This window comes from Canis aureus, chromosome 19 (assembly GCF_053574225.1).
Source record: "Canis aureus isolate CA01 chromosome 19, VMU_Caureus_v.1.0, whole genome shotgun sequence".
NCBI lineage: Eukaryota > Metazoa > Chordata > Mammalia > Carnivora > Canidae > Canis > Canis aureus.
The window spans coordinates 40,229,283-40,251,183 of record NC_135629.1 but is presented as its reverse complement, the minus strand read 5'-3'; the positions used below and the strand labels follow the sequence as shown (position 1 = coordinate 40,251,183).

At 58.9% G+C, this 21,901-nt stretch overlaps 1 protein-coding gene and 1 long non-coding RNA gene across 2 annotated transcripts; both read left to right on the top strand.

Moving 5' to 3' along the window:
• The first annotated feature begins 1,335 nt into the window (after positions 1-1,335).
• On the top strand, positions 1,336-21,555 carry GNAI2 (G protein subunit alpha i2). Its single transcript, XM_077858815.1, has 9 exons — positions 1,336-1,512; positions 15,455-15,497; positions 15,762-15,903; positions 16,076-16,236; positions 18,507-18,635; positions 19,036-19,165; positions 19,245-19,398; positions 19,741-19,955; positions 20,534-21,555. Exons 1-8 carry the CDS (start codon positions 1,395-1,397, stop codon positions 19,929-19,931), a joined length of 1,068 nt encoding a protein of 355 aa, XP_077714941.1. The 5' UTR covers positions 1,336-1,394; the 3' UTR covers positions 19,932-19,955; positions 20,534-21,555.
• LOC144290034 (uncharacterized) lies at positions 1,520-15,448 on the top strand. Its single transcript, XR_013357906.1, has 3 exons — positions 1,520-4,094; positions 4,328-14,207; positions 14,722-15,448. It is a non-coding gene; the product is annotated as an uncharacterized LOC144290034 (long non-coding RNA).
• Positions 21,556-21,901: the final 346 nt, after the last annotated feature.

The following is a 21,901-nucleotide window of genomic DNA, read 5'->3' as shown; positions in this document are numbered from 1 at the left end:
ATCCATAGACCCTCCAGGGAGAGCAGACAGCCTGAGGATTTGGAGCTGAGACAAGATGTGTGGCCCGGTGGTAAGGAGGGAGTTTATGCTGAACAGGGGGCTGTGGGTGGCCAGCTCCCTTCCTGGCTTTGTAGACCTTCTTGGTCTTTGGGCTGGGGCGTCCTCGCCTCATGGTAGTGGGGCCACACAGGACATATTTCTCTGTAACCCTTGGCAGACCTTTCACTGGAAGTCCATTAGAGGTCAGGGCTCCCTTCCTGAAGAGGATCAGAAAGACTGCAATGTTCTGCTAGAAACGCTGCTGGCGTCTACGGCCATACCACCCTGAACGCGCCCGATCTCGTCTGATCTCGGAAGCTAAGCAGGGTCGGGCCTGGTTAGTACTTGGATAGAAACGCTGCTGGCCTCCGTCCACCTTTGCCCAGCCATAGGGGTGCAGCCACTGTCCAGTGGGGACAGGTCATAGGATCAGCGCCACTCATCTATCCAGAAATCAGGTAGACCTTTCTTTTCCCCACCCCCCACCTCTCTCTCTCTGGGCCTGGTTGCCATGTCCCAGGCTAGAGTCCCGGATGACTACAGGCAGGAGGATGCTTCCCAGATCGATGAAGGATGTTTAAAGATTTGGGTGAGGAGAGGAGGCACCCGGCTGAGGGAGACAGCTGGGCAAAGGTGTAGAAGTGGCAGCAGACATTTTTTAAGCTGCAAACCGAGAGAGAAGAGGTCAAACCCGCCTTAAGACAGAGAAAGCCGAAGTTTAGAGAGGCTCCGGGGCTCTGAAGATCCCGAAACAAGTTTATTGGGTTCATTAACTTTAACAGGACGAAGACACGCCTCCTCCACCCCGCTAGCCCAACTTGCTTAAGCTCGAGGGTTGGTTTCTGCCCAGCCAGCGAGGTGCCCCGGATCCCCACCCTCGGGCTACAAGATCCGCCCGCCCCCGCCGTCGGGCCGCGGAGCGCCGAGCGCTCGGCACCCAATCGGAGCCCAGCCCCGCCCGCAGCTCGCCCCGAGCCCAATCCCTCTGGGCTTGGCTCCGCGCCTGCCCCTCTTCCTCCGCGCGGCTCCGCCTTCAGCCCGGGCCCGGGTCTGGGCGGGGCCTAACTGCCATTCGCTCCGCCCTCGAGCCAATCAGCGGCCCCGGTTCTCCCCTGGCCCCGCCTTCGGGCCCGCCCCGGCCCAGTCCCGGGCCTGGCCTGCTCCGGCCCCACCCTCGGCCCGCCCCGCCGTCGGTGCGCGGCGGCCGGGAAGGCGCCGCCCGCAGACGCTCGGAACTGCCGACCCGAGAGCTACTCGTAGAGGCCCGGCGGCGGGAGCCGTGTGGGTCGGGCGGGGCCGAGCCGGGCCGGGGGCCGTGCGGGGGCCGGGCGGCGGCCGGGCCGGCGGACGGCGGGATGGGCTGCACCGTGAGTGCCGAGGACAAGGCGGCGGCCGAACGCTCCAAGATGATCGACAAGAACCTGCGGGAAGACGGGGAGAAGGCGGCGCGGGAGGTGAAGTTGCTGCTTTTGGGTGAGGCCGCGCCCTGCTCTGGGACCCCCGATTCCCCGCCCGAATCCCCAGACGAGGACTTTGACCTCCAGACTAAGGGCCTTCAAGTCCTGACCTCACCCCCTATACCTGGACTTGAACTCCCAGACCCCGCCTGGCCAGGCCACCCAAATAATGGTTCAAAACTCTGGGTTGGCCTACATCTCTGATCGGAAGCCCAGACTGTAGATCAGACCCTCAACTCGCAGACGCCTAACCCCCAGACCCAGAACCTGCTTGACCATCGACCCTTGCTGACCAACCTCACAGACCCTCAGAGTCCCCCTGCCTTGTCCTTCCATCCTTCTCTGGACTTTACTCAAAAACCCAGAACCCCACTTGCCCCCACCCTCAGGCACCACCTGTTTCCCCCACCTGCTCACCTTGTTCCTATTGGGCATAAATATCCATGGGGCCCCTGCCAGCCCCCACCTCCCTCCTTCCCGCTCTTTGCCCCATCCCTACTCTGAACCCTGTATCCTCCACCTGTGCACCCTGACTCCAGGGTACTTCTTGAGTGGAAACTGTGATTGCCCATGAGCCCTCTCTCCTGCCAGAACCCCTAAACCTTTAGATACTCCTCCCTCCATCTGGCCCACCAGGTCGCTCTCTGCACACAGTACTACTCAAACCCCCTGCTTCTCCTCCCCTAAGTCCTTTCCCCACACTTTGGCCTTCCAGATTCCCCCACCCCTCCTGCACCGGTGGGCTGGGCCGGGCCCGGCGGGGTGGAGGGGGCCCAGACTCAGGGGCTGGACTGAGGCTCCACTGGTTGCGCTGGGGGAGGGAATCGGGCCTCAAGCTTCGCGGGGAGATTCCTCCCGCTGGCCGTTTCCCAGTTTCTAAGCCCCGTCTGGGCCGGTGAGGGGGGCGTCTGGGGAGTAGGAGGGAGTGAGTATGGAGGAGTTTGGGTTGCGGCGCCTCCAAGGCCAGGGAAGATGGTGGCGGCTTGAGGGGTGGGGGGAAGTGGAAGTGGTGAGACAGCCGACATGTTGCTGCCCCGGCGGGCGGGCCGAGGAGATATGTTGACGGGTGCTGGGCTTCCCGCACCCTTTCTGGGCCGAAAGGCCAAAGACTTGGCCTCCGGGAGTCAGGGGGCCTGTCAGATCCTGAGGCCCTGTAAGGGGGAAGTGGCGGACCAGCTAGATGAGGACTTGGGGGCCAGATGGAGTTGGGAGGCATCTGAGGTGGACTTTCACGAAGACTGTGGGCCTGGAAGCTGTCCCTAAGCGGCCTCCCGCCGAGAGCAGGTGCGGTGCCCGGTGGCAGCCTGATTCGGGGGCTTTGGGGTTGGGGGAGAGGTGGCCTCGCAGCAGCTCTGGAGGCTGGACAGTGTCTGTGGGGGGGTGTGGCCCCTCAGCCTCAGAGCCGCGGTGGGGTCCCCGGGCTGTGGACAGCAGAGCCTCCTTGCTGGGGGCCTGGCCGAGGGACAGTGTGTCTCCCATCTGAGCCCATCTGTTGACTGTCCCTGGGGGCCTGGCCTCAGGGGCACAGCCCAGAGGTTTCAAAATGGCATCCGTTCCGCCGCCGCTGCGGGTAGGAAGAGAAGGGGCGGGAAGGGGCGGCGGCCCAGCCTCCTGGGCTGTTTTGCGTTGGGCGCTTGCCTCTTCCTGTCTTTGCTGCGAGTGCGGCAGCACCAGTGAGTGGGTGTCGCCAAGGTGGAGGGCCCGTTGCCGCTGCCCACTGGGCCTGGGTAGGGTCCTTCTGGTTTCGCTGTCCCCTGGTGCCCGCCCAGGGGCCTCTGGCTGGCCCCTTCCCGGGCTGATGGGCTGAGGAGACGTGGGACTGGGCCATAGGGCCGTGACACAGAGGGCTCCTGGCCCTCTGTGCACCAACCCCATTCCACTAGTCTTGTTCCTTGGAGCTCAGCTCAGGTTTTGGGCCTGGCATCCCCTCCCACACTGGCCCGGCAGCAAGCAGGGGTGCAGGGTCTGGCTCCGCATTTTCTAGGCTGAGGAGTCCACCTCAGCATCCTGCTCCCCCTCTGGCCTTTGCTTCTTCTGTTGAATGGGCTTCCTGGGTTGGGGCCAAAGAGCGCTGGGCCCAGGATGGAGGGAATAGGGGCCCCGTGGAGGTTCCTGTTGGGGGTAGGGGATGGGAACTAAGTAAGGCCTTGCAGAGGGTATACAGCAAGGGGCTGAGAGACCTACCTCTGCCTGAAACTGCCAATCTGCCATGGCTGCCTGGGTAAGGGTCCTGGCTGGCCCATCCAGGTACCGGGAGGTGATGGGAGCCCAGCTGGGGCAGCTTCAGAGTGCTGGGTGCCCGTCCCATGTAGCGGGAAGAATTCTGTCCAGGCAACGGGACTCTTAGGTTGGGCAATTGCCAGCCTTCCCTTCCAGCCAGAACCACGCCTGCTGCCCCACCCGCATCCTGGCTCCTTGCCCTCCTGGGTAGCCCTGCTGGCGGATGGGCACCGGGGGCAGAGGCAGATGTGGTACATGCCATGAGAGTGTTTTTCCTGGAGCTTGGTCGAGAGGGGCAGAGCTGCTGATACCAGCCCTACTTCTGGGACACCCCCACCACCACCACCTAGTTCAACCTGACTGACCAACAGTTCCCAGGTGGGATGTGGGGCCTTGGCTTTGTGTTTTGGGGGAATGTCTCTGATTTGGGATGGGCTGGTGTGGGCAGCCTACAGAGAAAGGAGAGACTGTCCCTTGTAGGTTTCATGAAGACTTCAGAGTATAAATACAGCACTTCTCTCTTGCCCCTGGCACTTTGTGTCTACTGTCCTAGCTTGGCATGCATTTCCCTTCTTTCCATCTAACTCACTCCTACTCGATTGTTCTTCAAGACTCTGCTCAGGGACCACCTCCCAGGATCCTTCCTTGACAAGGCCCCTTCAGACCAGCTGCTGAAGCACCTCCTCTGGCTCCTGGTGTTACTGCTTCCCCCATCGGAGCATCATATTTGCCTGCTGCCTCTCCTTGAGACTACAGGGGCAGGGCTGTGTCCTGTTCACCTCTGAGCCTTCTGTACCAAGCATGGAGCTTGGTGCCTATTGAATGCTTCTTGTCTGTTTGTCGAATGAACAAAGTGCTACTAGTCTGAGCTCAGTCTTGGGGATGGGTGGGTAGATGGGGGAATACAGTGACGGTCACTGAGCCTGACATATTGTGGGTAGGCAGCAAGGGCTCCACGTCAGGCCAGTGCAGTGTCTGGGATTGGTGGGGGATAGCAAGAGAGTTCTTCAGGTTGTTTCTTCCTTAACTCCCCACCTGCCCAGCTGGTTCCTCAGAGGCAGCCCTTATCCCATCCTGTGCGCGCAGAACTCTTGCAGTGCTCTGTCCTGTAAAGTCCGTAGCCTGTCAGAGGACAGAGCACGCAGTAGGGACTCCAGCTGTTCTTTTTTTTTTTTTTTTTTCTTATGATAGTCACACGGAGGGAGAGAGAGAGAGAGGCAGAGACATAGGCAGAGGGAGAAGCGCTCCATGCACCGGGAGCCCAACGTGGGATTCGATCCCGGGTCTCCAGGATCGCGCCCTGGGCCAAAGGCAGGCGCCAAACCGCTGCGCCACCCAGGGATCCCGACTCCAGCTGTTCTATGAGAGTGGCTGGCCATGCTTCCTTTGGGCTCCGGCAGGCCTGCTGTCTTCGCCGCCCCAGGAGAGGCTGTCTAGCTCTCAGGGCTGGGACCACCCCGCAGCCACGGGGTTCAGGCCAGAGCAATGCCATGGCAGTGCTTGGCCTGGCCAGTGCAGGGACTGTACCTACAAGGCCTCAGGCTTACCAAAAAAAAAGGGAGTTCTGGGGTCTCTGTCCAGTCTGTGTTTCTAACAAGTGGCCTGGCATATAGTCAGTGCCTATTAAGCATGTGTGGAAAGAATGAAGCTCTAGAGCACAGCCATGAACGGAGATAAGTAATTCTGGGGATGTTGCGCGGCTCTTGGTCTAGCTGGAGAAGGGGTAGCCTGGGATCCTGGTTGGTGGAGTAATGAATGGGAAGAGACTGTGAATGGAGTGAGGGTGGGGGTCCTCTGAGTGGCTTTGAAAAATGAGCAGCATTTGCCAGGCATAGGGATGGGGCAGAGGGACCACCTCAGCAGGAGCACTGAGGCTGAAAGGAGGAGGGCTCACCTCTTTGGACTAGCTCTTGGGATCACTCAGACGCAGGTTCCAATCCCAACTCCACCTAGTGCATGAGCTGAGAAACGCAGCGACAGGTAAAATCTTGTAGGTGCTCTGTTCCCCTTCTGTGATCTGGGAACTGGGCGCCTGCCTGCAGCCACAGGTGTTGTGGGGACAGTGCACCAAAGCCTGGGAGTGTGGAAACCAGTGAAGGAGCCGAGCCCCTAATGGCTCCTACAGAGTTGAGAGTTCAGTGGGGAGGGCTCTCCCCAGCCTGCAGGCTGCCTGGCCCCAGTCTGGAGGCCCTGGGGGAATCCCCACCCCTTGCCCTCAGGCAGCTGCTCACAGCAAGTAGGGGCACCGAGGTATATAGACAATTGGTGCCAGCTGGAGTGACAGACTGTCCAGGGGACCATAGGCCCAATCTCTGGGGACTGAGCTGCCTTCCTGGGGGCCTGAGGTTGGGGATGTGGCTGGGCCCTAGGCACCAGGTGGGCTGGTACCGAGGCCAGCCTCCAGCCTACTGGTCCTCCCCGCTGTCTTCGAGGTCCGGGCTGGAGCTCATTAGCACTTGAATGGGGGGCGGGGTAGCCTGGGCCTCCAGTCTCTCCTTCCCACCCCTCCCCCAGGCAGGGCCAGGCTTTGTCTTCCTGAGCAGCATTGGAGCTCCCACGCTGGGAACTGAGCTAGGGTCTCAGCCATTTCGGACTCCACCCTCTCCCCAGTGCTTGCATCTCACCCAGTCCCACCAAGCTCAGCCCCTGCCCATGACCCTAGTGTTGGTGTAGCCAACAGGAGGGACTTCTGGTTAGGAGTGGGACTGGGTTCTTCAGGGGACACCCCGAGCCAGGAGACTGGGTGAGTCAGGATGGCTTTGCAAAGGAAGTGATGCTGGAACTCCGCTGAGGGCATCCCAGGGGGCAGTGAGGTGGAGAACCCCAGATAGGGCTGAGCAGGTGGCAAGGAGAGGGAATGAATTGCCGCCATAAGCTGGAGGTGGAAGTCAAGCCAACTGGGCAGCACAGGCTTCCATGCCAGGCCCTGGGGCAGCATCAAGCCACCCACTGTGCTGAGGCGGACCCTAGGGTGCCAGATGGGGGCTGGCGTGGTCAGGGATCCCTTAGGGCATGGGCAGCCTGTCAGAGATTGGCCCTGGGCTGGCCTGAGCTGCAGGGGTCACTGGGTAACATCATTGGTGTCCTTGGCCTGCAAATGTTGCCCAGCAAGTGACAGCAGGTAGGGGTGGGGCCTCATCCCATCCCGTGGAGGTCAGTAAGCCTCCAGCATCACAGGGGCTGGCACTTCGGGTGGCTTGGGCCACAGGTGAGCACAGCAGTCTCTCTTGGTCTCTGTCTCTAAAAGCCACACATTCTTTTGGCAGGAACAGGATGGAAGACACTCTGTCCACATAAGCTTTGTCCATTGAGGGACCAGGGCCTCGCCCCATCACGCCCTCAGCAGAGGAAGAGATAGTCTGACCTGGAGCCTGAGTGCTGCCTCCCTAAAACCCCTTTATGCTTTGGGAGGCAGGACTAGGCAGCTGGGGGCAGGGCCCAGGTCAGCATCTGTGAGGTCTTCACAATATCTTGGGGCAGGAGTCCCAATCTAGGAGTACAATGAGAGGGAAGGGGTCACAGCTCATGGTGTTCATCTTGGTGGTTTGAGAGAAATAATCTCCTTGGAATAAGCAAACAGCTGCTGGGTCGGGTTGGGTCTCAGCGTTGGCCTTCGGCGCACACTTCCAAGGCTTGGCAGTGAGTGCCAGGTCAGCTTGAAACAAAGCCTGAAGGTGGAATTGTCTAAAGCTTGTTGAGAAGGTATCCTCATGGCTTAGAGGATTCTGGGGTACGAGGCTGCTAAGCTTCAAAATCTGCAGGGGGGTGTTGATGGTGGCACCCACTGTGCCCTGGATGGGAGGAGGGGCAGTGAAGTCTGCATGGCAGGGCTGGGCCTCTCGGGGAAGTGGTGTCCACACCAGAGGAAAAGGAGGAAGCAGCTGGAGGAGGAGGAGCCCAAAAGAGGAAGAGGCTAGAAGGCTGCTCCTACTCTGTGCTGGGGTGGGGGTGCGAGCCCTGTCAACTGGGGGATCTGGAAGGTGAGCCCCACCTGCTCAGGCTCATCTCTAGATAGCCCTCGGGGGGCCACCACTCACCAGTGGTCACTAGGTTGACGTCATTCCAGGCTCCTCTGGCCCTTGTCCTGCCTCAGCAGCCACTGTGCCCAGCATCTCAGAAAAGGTGGTGCCTTTGAGAAGGATTCCAGGCCCCTCCTTTGACCACAGGAAGTGGTGGTGGCTGGGAGAGGGACTGCAGCAGTGGGGGGAGCTAGCAGGAAAGCAGAGGGCTGCTCTTATATTCCCGAGCGGCCATTGCCCTGCAAAGCCGGAAGGCCGGCTACAGGCCCAGATGAATGCCCGGAAATGGAGCAGCAGTCCTGGGATTAGCTCACTCTGGGTTTCCCCTGTCCGGGAGTGGACAGAGGGACCTTACTCTAGCCCTGGGATTGCCCTCTACTGCTACTGTCCGCAGGGCCCGGGGGTCTGGTCACTGGGCGTCAATCTCCCCTTGGTCACAACAGCTGCTGTCTCTCATTGGGCCGTGACTGTCATGTAGGACTGGACTCTGCATGGCCTCATTGTATTTAACCCTGCGAGGCTGGGACTGACATGATACCCATTCCACTGATGGGGAAACAGGCTCGGAGATGTTATGTGACTTATCCAATAAGTGGAGACACCACACGTGACCAGATACTGACGGAGCACCTGTCCACACAACTCCCCCTTCCGTCAGGAGTCTGTGCCCCACTGGCAAGAGTTGGTCAGACAGGATGAGAGTCAGATGCTATGGGTCCACGTGTCTTCTACTTATGCTTGGGGACCTGTTTAGGGGGTCGGGGGCAATTCCTCTTTTAGGAGATTGAAAGGAGCCTACCTCCTCTGGAGGCTGGGGACCCAAGAATCTGTTCATGAATGTGTTTCCTGTTCAGAGCCAGAAGTCTGGTGTGTGGCCACGGGGTGACTCTCCCAGTGCAGCTGCCCATCTGCCTCTCAGCCCACGTTCCCTCACAGGAAGACTCAGATCATTGCTAGGCCACTGAGTACTTGACTCGTCTCCTGACATTATGCTGCTCCTCCCGTAGCATAACTCAGGAGGATGGAGACTAACTAGGTCTGAGGGAGGGTCGGGGCTGTCAGAGTCCCTGACAGCTGGAGGAGGAGGCATAGTAGACCAGGTCTTGGTTGCTAGTGCTTCCAGGGTGGGGGTCCCTAAGTCTGGGAGTTGTCCGGATGAGGAGAAGGGAGGAGCTTGCCTGCAGAGGGCTCCCACTAAGCAAAGGCTGTGGTGGGCTGCCTGCAGCGCTGTGTGGCAGCTGAGTGTGTCCACAGTGTGGGCCAGCAGTAGCATAGTACATGAGATCGGTCCTCATGCTCCTCAGCCTGTGAGTCGGAGTTTTGTGGCCTTGCCTTCCCCTGCGGAGGTTCCTGGGGGGGTCTGCTCTGTCATCAGGCCAGGCCGCAGGGGGCTGAGGAGCCTGGGGAGCCTTAGGACAGCTAGAGCAGATGCTTCAAGGACTTGCTGGGCCATGAGGCCATGCACAGAACAAAAAACCTGCATCTTTATGGCCACTCAAGACCTTGGGTCCCAGAAAGCCCACTCCCCCACCTTCTTCACTGTGTGACCTCAGGCTGTCCTTTGCCCTCTCTGTGCCCGGTCCTGAGACTGTGATGTCATGATTCTCAGCAAGGCCCCATGGCTTGTGGGCACAGAGACAAACTGTGTGCTTGGGCTGGACCTTGGGGCAGTTTGGAGTGAGTGTGAAGATCCAAGGGAGGCTGCTCAGGGCAGGCCTTGAGTTTGGCACACTCTGTGGAGGGCTACAGTTCATAGATGAGAACATTGAGGCCTGGGGGCTGGGCATCTCCCCACAACAAATCTGAAGAGAGGTGGGGTGACTCAGATTCTTCGAAAACAGCAAGGGGATTCCTTCAATGAAGAAGCATCCAAGAAGAGGAGTGTGTCAATTGGCCTGGTTCCTTGTATGACCTGGGCCCTGTCAAGCATCTCCTGGCTCCTGGAAAGGGTGAGACCTGTAGACTAGGCCAACAATGAGCAGGTCTCAGGGCCTCCTCCCTTCCAAGCTGGCCTGCCTTTGCCCAGTGCCTCAGTTTCCCTTTGTCCAGTGGGCAGGGCTCCACTACAGGGGACACGGCCCTGTCCCTGAAAGCCCTCTTCATGTCTGGTAGGTCCCCAAGCCTCTCCCTTACACAGAAAGCTCTGACTTGGGAAGAGTAGACCAGATCTTGGTTGCTAGTGCCTCCCTGGTGGGGGCATCACAAACCCCTGGAAGCCACTGGAGGCTGCCCAAGTGGTAGAGACTGGAGAGAGGGGAGTTCCAGGTTTATGAGGGCAGCTGGGGGAGGCAAGGCCACACTTGTGGGTGGGGGTGTCGCCGCCTCCTGTCCCTGCCCCCCACAGCGCCAGATCCTGATGACAGCCGCCTTGGAGGCAGTGAGGGTACCAAAGAGTAGCACCTGGAGGAAGGAAGAGACGCCAGGGGCGGGGCTTGGAGGGCCTTTGTCTGGCGGGCGCCCTCCCCCTCTCTCCCATTTCCATTGTTCCCTTGTGTGCCGGGTCTCCGGCGGCTGAGGGCCTCCCAGGCCTGGGAGAGAACTTTGAGTGAGGGTCCAGGCACCTCCCCCAGCTGCCCCTGGCCTAGGCGGCTTTTCTGGAGCAAATACTCCCCAGCCCTGCCCATGCCCCGCCTCCTCCACCGTCTCCGGCTGCCGGGCGCCCCCTGGTGGCGGCGGGGCTTGGGACCCTGAGGCCGCAGGGGAGGGGCCAGAGAGCCGAGGGGCCCGGAACCGCTGCCTGGGCCAGAGACGTGGCACCTTCCTGGGATGAGAGTGGGAGGTGGTGGCCAGGCTGCCTTTGGGGTAGGCTTCCCAGGGTTCACCCCCACCTTCTCCCTGTGCCCCACTAGGGCAGCCTGGGGGGTGGCAGTGGAGGCGGGCCTGGTACTGTGGGTTTGAGCTGGGCTGCAGCCCAAGTCTACCCTGTGGTCCCAGCCCTGCTGCTTATGAGAATCTCTGCCCTCAGGCCGCCACGTCAGCTGGCTGCTCTCCCTAGCCCCATGTGTTCCAGGGGAGCCCACCAGCGAGGGAGCTTCTGCCCAGCCTTGTGAGCACAGTCAGTGAGCAGTGTCTGCGGCAAGGCTCTGCAGCGGGAAGGAGGCCCCAGCTATGTAGCAGTACTGGCTTATGTGGAGGGGGAGTGACGAACTCAGAGCCAGAAGCCCAAAAAGGACCAAGTGGCTCTGACTGCTGTCCCATGCTACACAAGTCCCTGCAGGGAACGGCAGTGCCAAGCCAGCTTGTTAGCCACTGGTCACAGCCCTCCATGGTGCTTTGTTGGAAAGCCTCAGACACTCTCCTTCCAATGAGGTGGCCACAGCAGGCCACTCTGCAGGTTGTGGTTACAGTGACCTATGCAGCATGGCCATTGTAGGCTGCAGGAAATGAAAGGTTTGGGGTTGCCTGTGATCTTCCATAGAGGAGAAACATAGTGATGTGATGATAACTTTTATCTGAGCGTTCACCGTGTGCTGGGCACTATGAGAAGCTCTTTGTGTCTAATCCTCCCCTCCCTCTTGAAGGAGATAATGGTGGTGTCCTGTTTCACAGATGAGGTGCCAGAGCAAGGGCAGGAAGGGGATGAGGTTCTTGGAAACGTCAGGAAGGATCAGGGTGGGCACCAGGGCCATGGAAGGTCTGAACCTCTCTCTGGGAGAGGATCTGAGAGTGAGAGATGGGCCAGCTGGCCACTCGAGGCTTGGCAGCCTCTACAGAAGGGAAACTGAGGCCAGAAAGGACAGTGGTATGTCAGGGCCTCCCAGCAGGGGCAAAGCCTGGTCTGGAACATAGAGGGTCCAGGATTGACAGCCGTGACCTGATGCTGGGGCTGGGATGGCATCAGGCAACTCGACCAGTGGTCCCATCTCTGCTGCAGAGGCCCTGGCTGGCCTGGGCTCTTGCTCGGGCAGGTGGAGCTGTGCTGTCTCCCTTCCCCCATCTGTTCCCTCCTCTATTGGGGCCCAGCACTCCCAGAGTGGAAGCAGATGTTCTAATGCAGAGCAGCCGCTGTTGCCAGCACATCGTGGCAATTACTGCCTGCCTGCTGGGGGCCCAGCATCTGCACCCTGGGGCAAGGGCTGCAGAGGTTTCTTCTTGATGGGAAGAGGTCTGGCGCAAAAGGAGCACTGCAGCCAGCCTAGGGAGCCTCTGTGGGCCCCTCTGATCTCACCCAGCTGGAGAGGGGAGCACCTGGTGGGGTCCTCTGCAAGTTGGAGACTCCCGCCACCTTCCGTCATCAGAAGCACTCATCAGAAGCACATTTGCAGCAGTCGTTTGCAGCAGTCCGGAGCCAGCTAGTGAAGACCCCTCCCTTGAGGGGAAGGTCAGGGCTGGGTGGGAAGAGCCAGGTACTCAGCATCAGCAGAGTATCAGCAAACTCCAAGCCAAGTACTAGCTTATCTGATAGGGGAGTACGGTCAGGCCCTGAAGGGATGGGGCCCTGGGGAGGGGGTGAAGGGCGGGGCTGGGACCTACGGCTCCTGGGGTGCCTCGCCCCACCTGTTCCACCATCTCACGCACCTCTACCCCTGCTCCCTAGTCTGCTTATTGTAGCTGCTCCTGGGCCATGGCTCTGCTTCTGTCCCTGTGTTCCCACAGCTTCCTGCCTGGCCACCAGCACCACACCCTTGTCCTGCTACTCACTCCTTCCTGCTTGAGTCACAGCCACTGGGAGGACAAAGGGACTGTCCCAAGTCCAGGGATGGAGGCTCCATGATTTTTGTTTGTCCACCTGTCAAACGGGGGCAGAGAATGTCCTCCTAACCCTCAAAATGTGACAGGAAGGGAGCCCGAGGCCCAAAGGGGATAGGAAAGTGGGCCCTCAGTTGGCTGGGACAGGGAGCAAGTGTCCTGGCTGCTGCCTGGTCCCCCATGTACTGCCCACCTCTGTGTCTGCCAGGTCTCCTGCTGCTAGGAAAATCAGATGCAAAGCAAGTTTGTGCTGTTATCCCTATCTCTGGGCAGGGTCATGGAACACCACGCCACTACCAGGAGAGTGGTCAAGAGGCCAGACAAGGAAACTGGTGCCTTGGGTGACATGGTCCTAAACACACAAGAGGGGATACCTCACCAAAATCTCAGGTCTCCTGTGCCCTGCAGAGGTGTCCACTCTGAGTCTAGGTTTGCCTGGCTGGGGCCGGCATGATTGATGACTCATCACTTCAGATCCTTTGCCTCTGGTCCCCCATTGGGACCCCAATCCTAGCTAAGACCCCTGATTCCTGAGTCTTCCTCTGCCCCAGGATGTGCTTCCTTTCTCCTGCTCTGTGGGAGCAAGTGTCTAGGTGGGAATGACAGCCAGGAGGTCTGTCAGGCTAACACTGCCCTCCCTGGTCCTAGATATTTGGACCCTGGAGGATGGGCCTCTGTGGTTGGGCATCACTCTCAGACCTTCCTAGGCCCTCGCCCCATGTCTCCACTCGACAGGTGTGGCATGTCAGTGTGGGGGACTCTGCTGTTCCTCTGTCACGCACAGCCCAACAGAGAAACAGTACTGCCGTTTGACCAAGCCCATGTCCAGGGGGATGCACTGGGATAGGTGCTTCAAGTGCCTAGAGGCTGAACTGATAGAGAGGCTTGTTGCCTCACACCACCCCCCAGCCTACCCAGAGCCTGTACCCTTGGGGGCTCCCCCTCCCCGCCGCCCATTAGTCCTCTGTCCTGGGAAGCAGGCCTGGGACAGTCAGAAGCCTGGTGATACCAGGCAGCCATTGGCGTTTGTGAAGAGAGCCCAGACCCTTCTCAGGAGGCCACTGGGTTTTGGACATACCCAGCCTATGCCCTGTGAGGGACCCAGCTTGCCTCTGTTTGTCCTGGTAAAATGTAGCTCTGGGGTGGGGTGGGTACGATAAATGGAGGTGGGCAGGGGCCTTGGCAGGGACAGGGTGGGGGTGCTCTACTACCGCTTGGAGTGCACTGCAGAGATTCAAGAGCAATGTCGGCCTGGGAAGGCAGGTGGTGAACCCAGCAACAGGTGCAGTTGAAGCTCGAGGACCTTGTAGCTCAGCTGCAGTACAGGGCTCTTGGGTCAGCCCTAGGAGGCCAGCGAGGTGGGCCACCCACAGGGGGGATTATGACTGCGTGACAGCAGCCACTCTGTTTCCTCATTTGTGAGGTGGGATTGCTGTGATTCAGTTGCTTAGTAGGCGTAGAATAGCATCTAGCACGTAGAGGGCGCTGTTTGTGGCTTTGCCATCAGGATGCTTGCTGACACTATTCTAGTTTATGTTAGCCCCTCACCCTCTGAGATTGTCTTCACCTACCCTGAGGGATGAGGGAGCCAGAGTTCCCGAATGTAACCTCCCCACAGACCCCACCACCTGGCCTGCTGAGCTGCTCAGAGGGACAGACCTACCACAATGATCAAGAGGGTTTAGGACACACATAAATGGGGCATGGGGCACATATGCCCAGCAAAGAAAACTACCTGGGCAAATGCCTAGTGCTGGCAAGAGGCAGAGCCTGGCAGGTGCAGGTGTGATGGGCAGTGAAGGGGGAGGAGCAGAGGGATCAGTCTGGGCAGGTGCTGGGAGGGAAAGCTGGCCCCACTGAGATGTGTTCTACTTGGAGTTTAGGACAGTAAAGGAAGAGATGAGGTCCTGCCCCCACTCCCACCATCCTGTGCCTGGGAGATAGGGTAGCCCTCCTGGTCTTCACACTTCCCTGCAGACTCCCTGGGGAATGTGGGTTTCTGGGCTGCACCCCTCGAGATCTGGCTTTGTGTGTCTAGGGTGGAACCTGGGAATCTGCTTCTTTTTTCTTTTCTTTTCTTTTCTTTTCTTTTCTTTTCTTTTCTTTTCTCTTTTCTTTACTCTTTTCTTTTCTTTTCTTTTCTTTTCTTTTCTTTTCTTTTCTTTTCTTTTCTTTCTTCATTCTCCCAGGCCCTCCTGCAGTAGAGCCACATTTTGAGAAAGACGGGGCAGGCCAGACATCGTAGTCCTATGTGTCTCCCTGCCCATCTGAACCCTGGCTGTACAGTCTTTGGCCAGGACTACTTTTCAGTGCCTCAGTGTCCTTGTCTGTAAAATGGGAACCGAAACAATATGTTTGTGGAGCTAATAGGACAGTCATGGGGAAGAGTAGTAGCAAATCCCTCAGTAGTGGCCGAAGAGAACACAGAATGGGCCTCTGCTAGACTTAGAAACATCTTGCATCAGCCCAGAGGAGTGTACGTATGGGTCCGTGTGTGTGTCTCCCAAGTCCTGGCCTCCATCTGCTTAGGGTAGACTTGGGCCATGCCTGGGAGCCAGCAGTATGACACTGTGCCCCAGCCCAGGCCCCTTGATGGTTCAGAGTATGAGGAGAAGAGGGCCTACTACACTGCTGGAGTGTGCAGGGCTGCTTCCTGCCAGCTGTGCCCAGGCCTCAGGTTGGCAAACCTACACACATGAAAATGACAGAGAGACTCCTGAGGGCTGGCCTTGTCTCCAGCCAAAGCCCCTGAGCTCAGTCAGTGGCGGGTGGGGGTGCCATGGTTTGCAGTGAAGCTTGTGGGAAGCCAAGGCTTGGGGTGAGTCCACCAGGGGTGCAGGTGGTCTAGGTTGCCTTGACCACTGTGGCCCTGCCAGCTGTACCCTTGGTAGCTTTGCTGCCCACCAGGCCCAACTGTCTCTTTCTCCCTGTGCAGTCGATGGGGAGGGGCTGCTGGCAGCTAGGCCACTGGTTAGTTATGCGTGTAGCCCCACTGGGCTGTTCCCTGACCGTCTGTGTTCTCTGTTCCAGGTGCTGGGGAGTCAGGGAAGAGCACCATTGTCAAGCAGATGAAGTAAGTGCTGTGTGTGAGAGGCAGCTGCCAAACCCTGGTTTCCCCTCTTCTTCCTCTGGGTCTGTACTGCCCCCTAAGTAATGGCCCAGCCAGTCTTCACCAGGCCCAGGACCTTGTCCAAGGCAGTCACTTATCCTCAGGTCCCAGGGGGTCGGGGGAAGTTTCCTCTTCTCTGTAATAGACCCTGCAGGCCCCAACAGCTCCAGGAGGCCATGTGTGGTTCTTGTGCCCTATGGGCCCTAACTCCTGACCCCTGGCTGCCAGGATCATCCACGAGGATGGCTACTCAGAGGAGGAATGCCGGCAGTACCGGGCGGTCGTCTACAGCAACACCATCCAGTCTATCATGGCTATTGTCAAAGCCATGGGCAATCTGCAGATTGACTTTGATGACCCCTCCCGAGCGGTATGTCCTCCCCTCAACCCCCACCTGCCTCCCTAAAGGCCTCAGAGCAAGCCTTGTCCTGGGGAACCTGGGAATACACAAGCATGGGCCCCAGGATGGAGGCGTCCCTGCCTTGGACAGGTAGGGTGGGGGGTGCTCCTGTGACTGGCTGACACCTCATCACTGTGCCCAGGATGATGCTAGGCAGTTGTTTGCACTGTCTTGCACTGCTGAGGAGCAGGGCGTGCTCCCTGAGGATCTGTCTTGTGTCATCCGGAGGCTCTGGGCTGACAACGGTGTGCAGGCCTGCTTTGGCCGCTCCCGGGAGTACCAGCTCAACGACTCCGCTGCCTAGTGAGTACTTCAAGGGGCTGGGCAGGGTTCGGGGGTTCGGGACCACAGGCTGGAGTGGAGGGCTGGAGCACCCTCAGAAAGACACTGCCAGTCTTTGTTTACGAAGCTGATGACTGTCAACCAAGGCCTTGGTGTTTTTGCCTTGAGGTGGGGGGCCTGGCATTGAAAGCCGGGAGGGGAGGAAGAGCCAGCAGGGCTGCTGTTCCTCTACAGCCAATTGAGTCTAATCTGTCTGTAGACGTAATCATTCTAAAGAGCATTTGCTGCCACCCGTGCCAAGCCCTGTGCAAGGCTTGAGGGACCCAGTGATGAGTGGAGCAGACAAATCCCTGAGCAGTGACTACTCCAGGTCGGGGTCGTGGTGGGAGTGGGGGAAGGTCCAGAGGAGGGACTGCCTCAGCCAAGTTCTGCATGAGAGATGGGCAGAGGAGAAATAGGAAAAGCTCCTTGAGGGGCGAGGGGTGGAGCGCAGCATGTACACAGTCCTGGGGGGAGTAGTGCTGGCCGCAGATGTTCAGACTGGCCGGAGGGGAAGACACCAGGAGAAGAGACTGGGAGCTGCCAGATGTCGCGTGCAGATGACAACCCAGGGCTCCGCTGGGGAGTCACGGGGGTTCTAGGAGTTCCAGAGGCCCGGCCCATAGGCTTATGCTCTGAACTCCACCCCTGAGCTACCTATCAAGAGCCAGGCCTACTGCAGGGGGCTGAGCACCCATAGAGAACAGGACAGGTTGGTGGCCAGTGCTGATGGCCGTGGGGCTGTAGGGGACATGCACAGGCTTTTTGGATTGTGTCACCCAGATAGGGAGCTGTCCTTGTGCTCATACCTGCCCCTCCCACCTCCACTGAAGTCAGCCCCTCTGTTTGCCTCCCCTTTCTCTCCTGCTGCCCATCTAGCCCTGAGCCTGCCCAGAGAGGGGCTGGGCCAGGGCCAGGGTAGGTAGGAGGCCAGCCCTGCCTGGCCCTGAGCCCTGCCCAGGCACATGGACTGATTCCCTCTCCTTACAGGGGCCTCAATGCTCTTGTGAGTGCCCCCCACAGGAACTGCAGAATCGCAGCCAAACGCAACAACACAATGGGGCCTCTAGACCTCAGGGCCTCTAGACCTCAGCGCCCCACCCCCAGAGGTCACAGAGGCTCAGCGCCAGCAGAGCAGGCAGGGGTAGGCCTTGTCAACCATTAGCACCTGTGTGTCTGGGGCATTCAAGGAGATGGGGATGGGGCCACCTTCAAGGCCACTCCCAACTTGTTCATCGTGCATTCTTCATTCCCCAGACATAAAGCACCCACTGTTTGCCCAGCACTGTTCTAGGTGTGGGGGTTCAACAGTGATCCTGCCCTCCCAGATCACCCCGGGTGGGGAGTGGATTGGAATGCTGCAGGGAGCAGTCCTTCGAGGTTGCTGGTGGGTGGTGGGTCCCTGTCTGTGGTGAGCCCTGCTGGGGAGAAGGGAGAGGCTGGTGTGGAACCCAGCCCCTAGGCAGGAGCTTCTCCAAAGGCTTCAGGGTCCAGTAAGCGGGTCATAGCACATGCGTCATGGACCCTCGTGGTCCTTCCTGTTTTTCTGTTCTGTCCCCGCATCTCTGAGGTCATTTCCCGCTGGCCCCAGCAGGCCTGCGCCAGGATTGAGACACCAGCACTGGGTCAGCAGCTCGAAGGACCCAGTCCCCAGGGCAGAGCTAGTCCCAGGGCCTGGCAAGGGGCAGTGTTGATACTAATCAAGGGAGCTGGTAATGAGGAGCCCCTGGGACTCCTGCCAAACAGGTGTCCATGCCTTCCCCCTGAGGAGCCCAAATTTTATTGGGCACTGGGCGCAGAGCCCATTGAGGCTGGCAGGCCCCAACCTGTCCAACCCCACACCAAGGGCCACAGCAGGCTACTCTGCAGTGGGTGCCATAATTGTGTCAATTAGCATCCTGAATCCCTCGCAGAAGGACTAATTTGCCCCCTCCCACCCGCCTCAGTCTGCAGCCCCACTGGCTTGGATCCGGTCCGAGGCAGGCCTGGCTCAGGCCTGGGTGCTAGGGCTTGGCTGGCCAGGCATAGAGTAGCACCTCCTCTGGGCCTATTCCACAGGCAAGAGGCGAGGGATTCTGGTCCAGTTTTTCTCGTCTGAGCAGTGAATGTAATGAGGGCAAGGGTCAAAAAGGCAAGGGCTTTGTCTGAGAAATGAGGGGATGGGAGGGAGAGGGACCTGGGTCAGCTTGCCCAGGGTCCAGGTACAGAGGCCTCATGCTGGCCCCCACTGACCCACCTGCCCCCACCTCTAGCTACCTGAATGACCTGGAGCGCATTGCACAGAGTGACTACATCCCCACACAGCAGGACGTGCTACGGACCCGTGTGAAGACCACGGGCATCGTGGAGACGCACTTCACCTTCAAGGATCTGCACTTCAAGTGAGCTGGCATGTGGCAGGGTGGCAGGGCAGGACTTGGAAGCCTTTGGGGTGACAGATGGTGGGGGGCACCCTCACCCAAGGCCTGTTAATGGTGATGCTGGGCAGGATGGGCTATTCTGGGAGTCCCCAGCCCTGCTCCGAGGTTTCTCAAGGCTGTGTGGTCGCCAGTGGGTCACCTACTCTGTTGCCTCCGCCCCCTGTGGCTGCCTTGCTGACCAAGTCTGGCCCTGCCTGCGCAGATATACTGGCCCAGAACCAGGCATAAGGCAGACAAGTATGGATAATTCCATGACAAGAGCTGCCCCACTCTGAGCCGGTGTCTGTCCTCGGCCAGCTTGTGCAATGGGGACCCTCTTGGAATTGCCTTTTCTGGAGCTAAGGTGACCTTGTGTCTGCAGGATGTTTGATGTGGGTGGTCAGCGGTCTGAGCGGAAGAAGTGGATCCACTGCTTTGAGGGTGTCACGGCCATCATCTTCTGTGTAGCCTTGAGCGCCTATGACCTGGTGCTAGCTGAGGATGAGGAGATGGTGAGAGGCCGAGAGGCCACTGGGGGGATGTGGGGGTGAGGGGCAGGGGCAGGTGCTGACCGAGCTGTCCTGCCCCCAGAACCGCATGCATGAGAGCATGAAGCTGTTTGACAGTATCTGCAACAACAAGTGGTTCACAGACACGTCCATCATCCTCTTCCTCAACAAGAAGGACCTGTTTGAGGAGAAGATCACACACAGCCCCCTGACCATCTGCTTCCCTGAGTACACAGGTGTGGGGACTGGGCCTCTGGGGAGGAGCTGGTGGTGACCAGGTGGTGCACAGGCGCCCCCCGCTGGACAGAAGGGTAACTGCAGGACATTCATGCAGGAGCTGGTGCCTCACTTAGGCTTAGGTCCTTGTGTCTGCACATAGGGCATGTACCCCTTACATGTGCACAGTCAGGAGCCCCTCTTTATACACTCAGGTGTGCATGTACACTCACATTGTCACCCCTGACACGTGCACATGTTCTATGTTTGTCTGTTTACACGCACAGAACTTTCTCGTTCATGTGGGACAGGCCTGCCTATCGTACAGGTGGCACAAGTCCTCACCATTGTGTCTCCCACAGGGGCCAACAAGTATGAGGAGGCAGCCAGCTACATCCAGAGTAAGTTTGAGGACCTGAACAAGCGCAAGGATACCAAGGAGATCTACACGCACTTCACGTGCGCCACTGACACCAAGAACGTGCAGTTTGTGTTTGATGCCGTCACTGACGTCATCATCAAGAACAACCTGAAGGACTGCGGCCTCTTCTGAGGGGCAGTGGGACCTGGCAGGATGGTGAGCCTGGGGTGGAACAGAGTGGAGCCATAGAGCCTAGAGAATGGACCGGTGGGGGTGGGGAGGTTGGGGTGGGGCGGGGGTGGAGAGCCTGGGAGCCCAGGGCAGTAGGGCAGCTGGATGACTGAATGAGGGGCGCCAAGGAGGCAGCACACAGGTAGGCTGGGCAGAGGTCCTGACAGAAGCACCTGGCTGTGCACTAGGGGAGAGCAAAAGGGCTGACTTGACCTCCCTAGGAGAATATTTACCTCCTCACCCCCAAAGCCACTGGCCAAGCTGCTGGCCCCTCAGTGTGACTAGTCTGGGCTTAGCCCTGTAGTCTTTCCCTCAGAGCTATCTGAGGGTCCTGGGCTGACCCTGGCCCCATCAGCCCTGGGGGAGATGGGGAGGACTCCCGCTAGTGCTGTAGACTCCCCTCCCTCATGTAACCCAGCAACAGACCCTGGCTTCTGGGCAGCCCTTGTATCCCTGGTAACAGGGGAATGAGAAAAACGAGAGGGTCATTGTTTAGGGAGGTGGGAGGAGAGGCATACTCTGGCTACCTCCCGACTCACACTCTGACTGTCCCCCATCTCCAGGGCCACCGCCGACTCTGCTCCCCCCAGCTCCTGAGGAAGACGGGGGCAAGAGGACCACACTCCCTGCCTGCCCCCCCTTCCCCAGCTGCTTTCCCCCCTCTTTACTCTCTCTGTTCTTGGCTCCCCTGTCCCCCCGCCTCAGTTCCAGAGACTCGGGGTGGGGAGGAACTGCCACAGGCCTCCCTGTTTGAAGCCACCCCTTGTCCTAGGTGCCGGGAATGACCGCGGTACCCCCTTCCCGGGCATCTGTTTTGGTTTTAACCATTGTCTTATTCTGTGACGGGGGAAGGGAGCATATGCTGAGTCTCCCAAGGCCCGTGTCTGGAGGGGCACTCACTTCTCCAGCCTGGGACCCCTGGCTTCGCTCAACACCAGCCCCTGACCCAGCCCAAGTCCAAATGTTTACAGGGAGCCTCCTGCCCGTCCCACCCCTCCAGCCGCTTGGAGGCCCCAAAGGAAAAAGCACAAGAAGCGTGAGACGCCACCATTCCTGGAGACTACAGTCCACCTGCTCATTCTCGTAGCTTTTTAAAAAAATGAAAGTAAAGGAAAAAAAAAAAGATAAAACTGCAAACCTAGAAAACTTTTTAGAAAAAAACTATTTAAAACTGTCAGATCCTGACCAGCGCCCACCCAGCCCCCTTCCAGTGATTCCGTGCCTTGAGTGTGTCTGCGTGTTTACACCCATCCCTCTGCTGGCTACCCCCCGCAACCCATGCGGGCAGCTCCCCTGCCCTTCCCCGCCCTGCCCTCCACAGAATTGGGTTCCAAGGGCTGTTCCAGACAACTGCCAACATCACCGAGGGCCCCATCCCAGTGGTCCTGGGCCCTGGCTCCATTAACCTAAATGTAGCTCTTTAGCGCTAACCTAGGAACCGCCGCTGCCTGCTGAGGGCCATGCCCCTCATGCCCTTGCCCTAGGCCTGGGTCCTTCAGCGTTGAACACTTCCTTGCTTTTTTCACATGTTTTATGGAATTGTTCACCTGGTTTGAAATAATAAAATGTAGAAAGAAAAAAAATACCAAGTACTGCTCAGTAGCTCTTCCGTCCAGGGCCAGAGACTGAGACTAAAGCTGCGTCAAGGTGCTAGTGACCAGAATCCTCATTTGTGGCTAGCGCCCGGGGTGCCCACTCCTCCCAGCGCCCTGGCAGCCTCGGGTTTGTGGCAGTCTTCAAGCTCTACCGGAGCCGTTCCTCTAAGGGATTCTTCTCTATGGGGAGCATGCCCAGTGAGCCTTGCAGAAGGAAAATGTGACTTCTGACCTCCCAGGCCCAAGGCTCAGAGACCACGAGCTGCTGAGCCGCTCGTATACCCTCCCCTGTTCAGGACTGGGCTTCTTGGGGTTGACTAAACAGAAAGTTGGGGT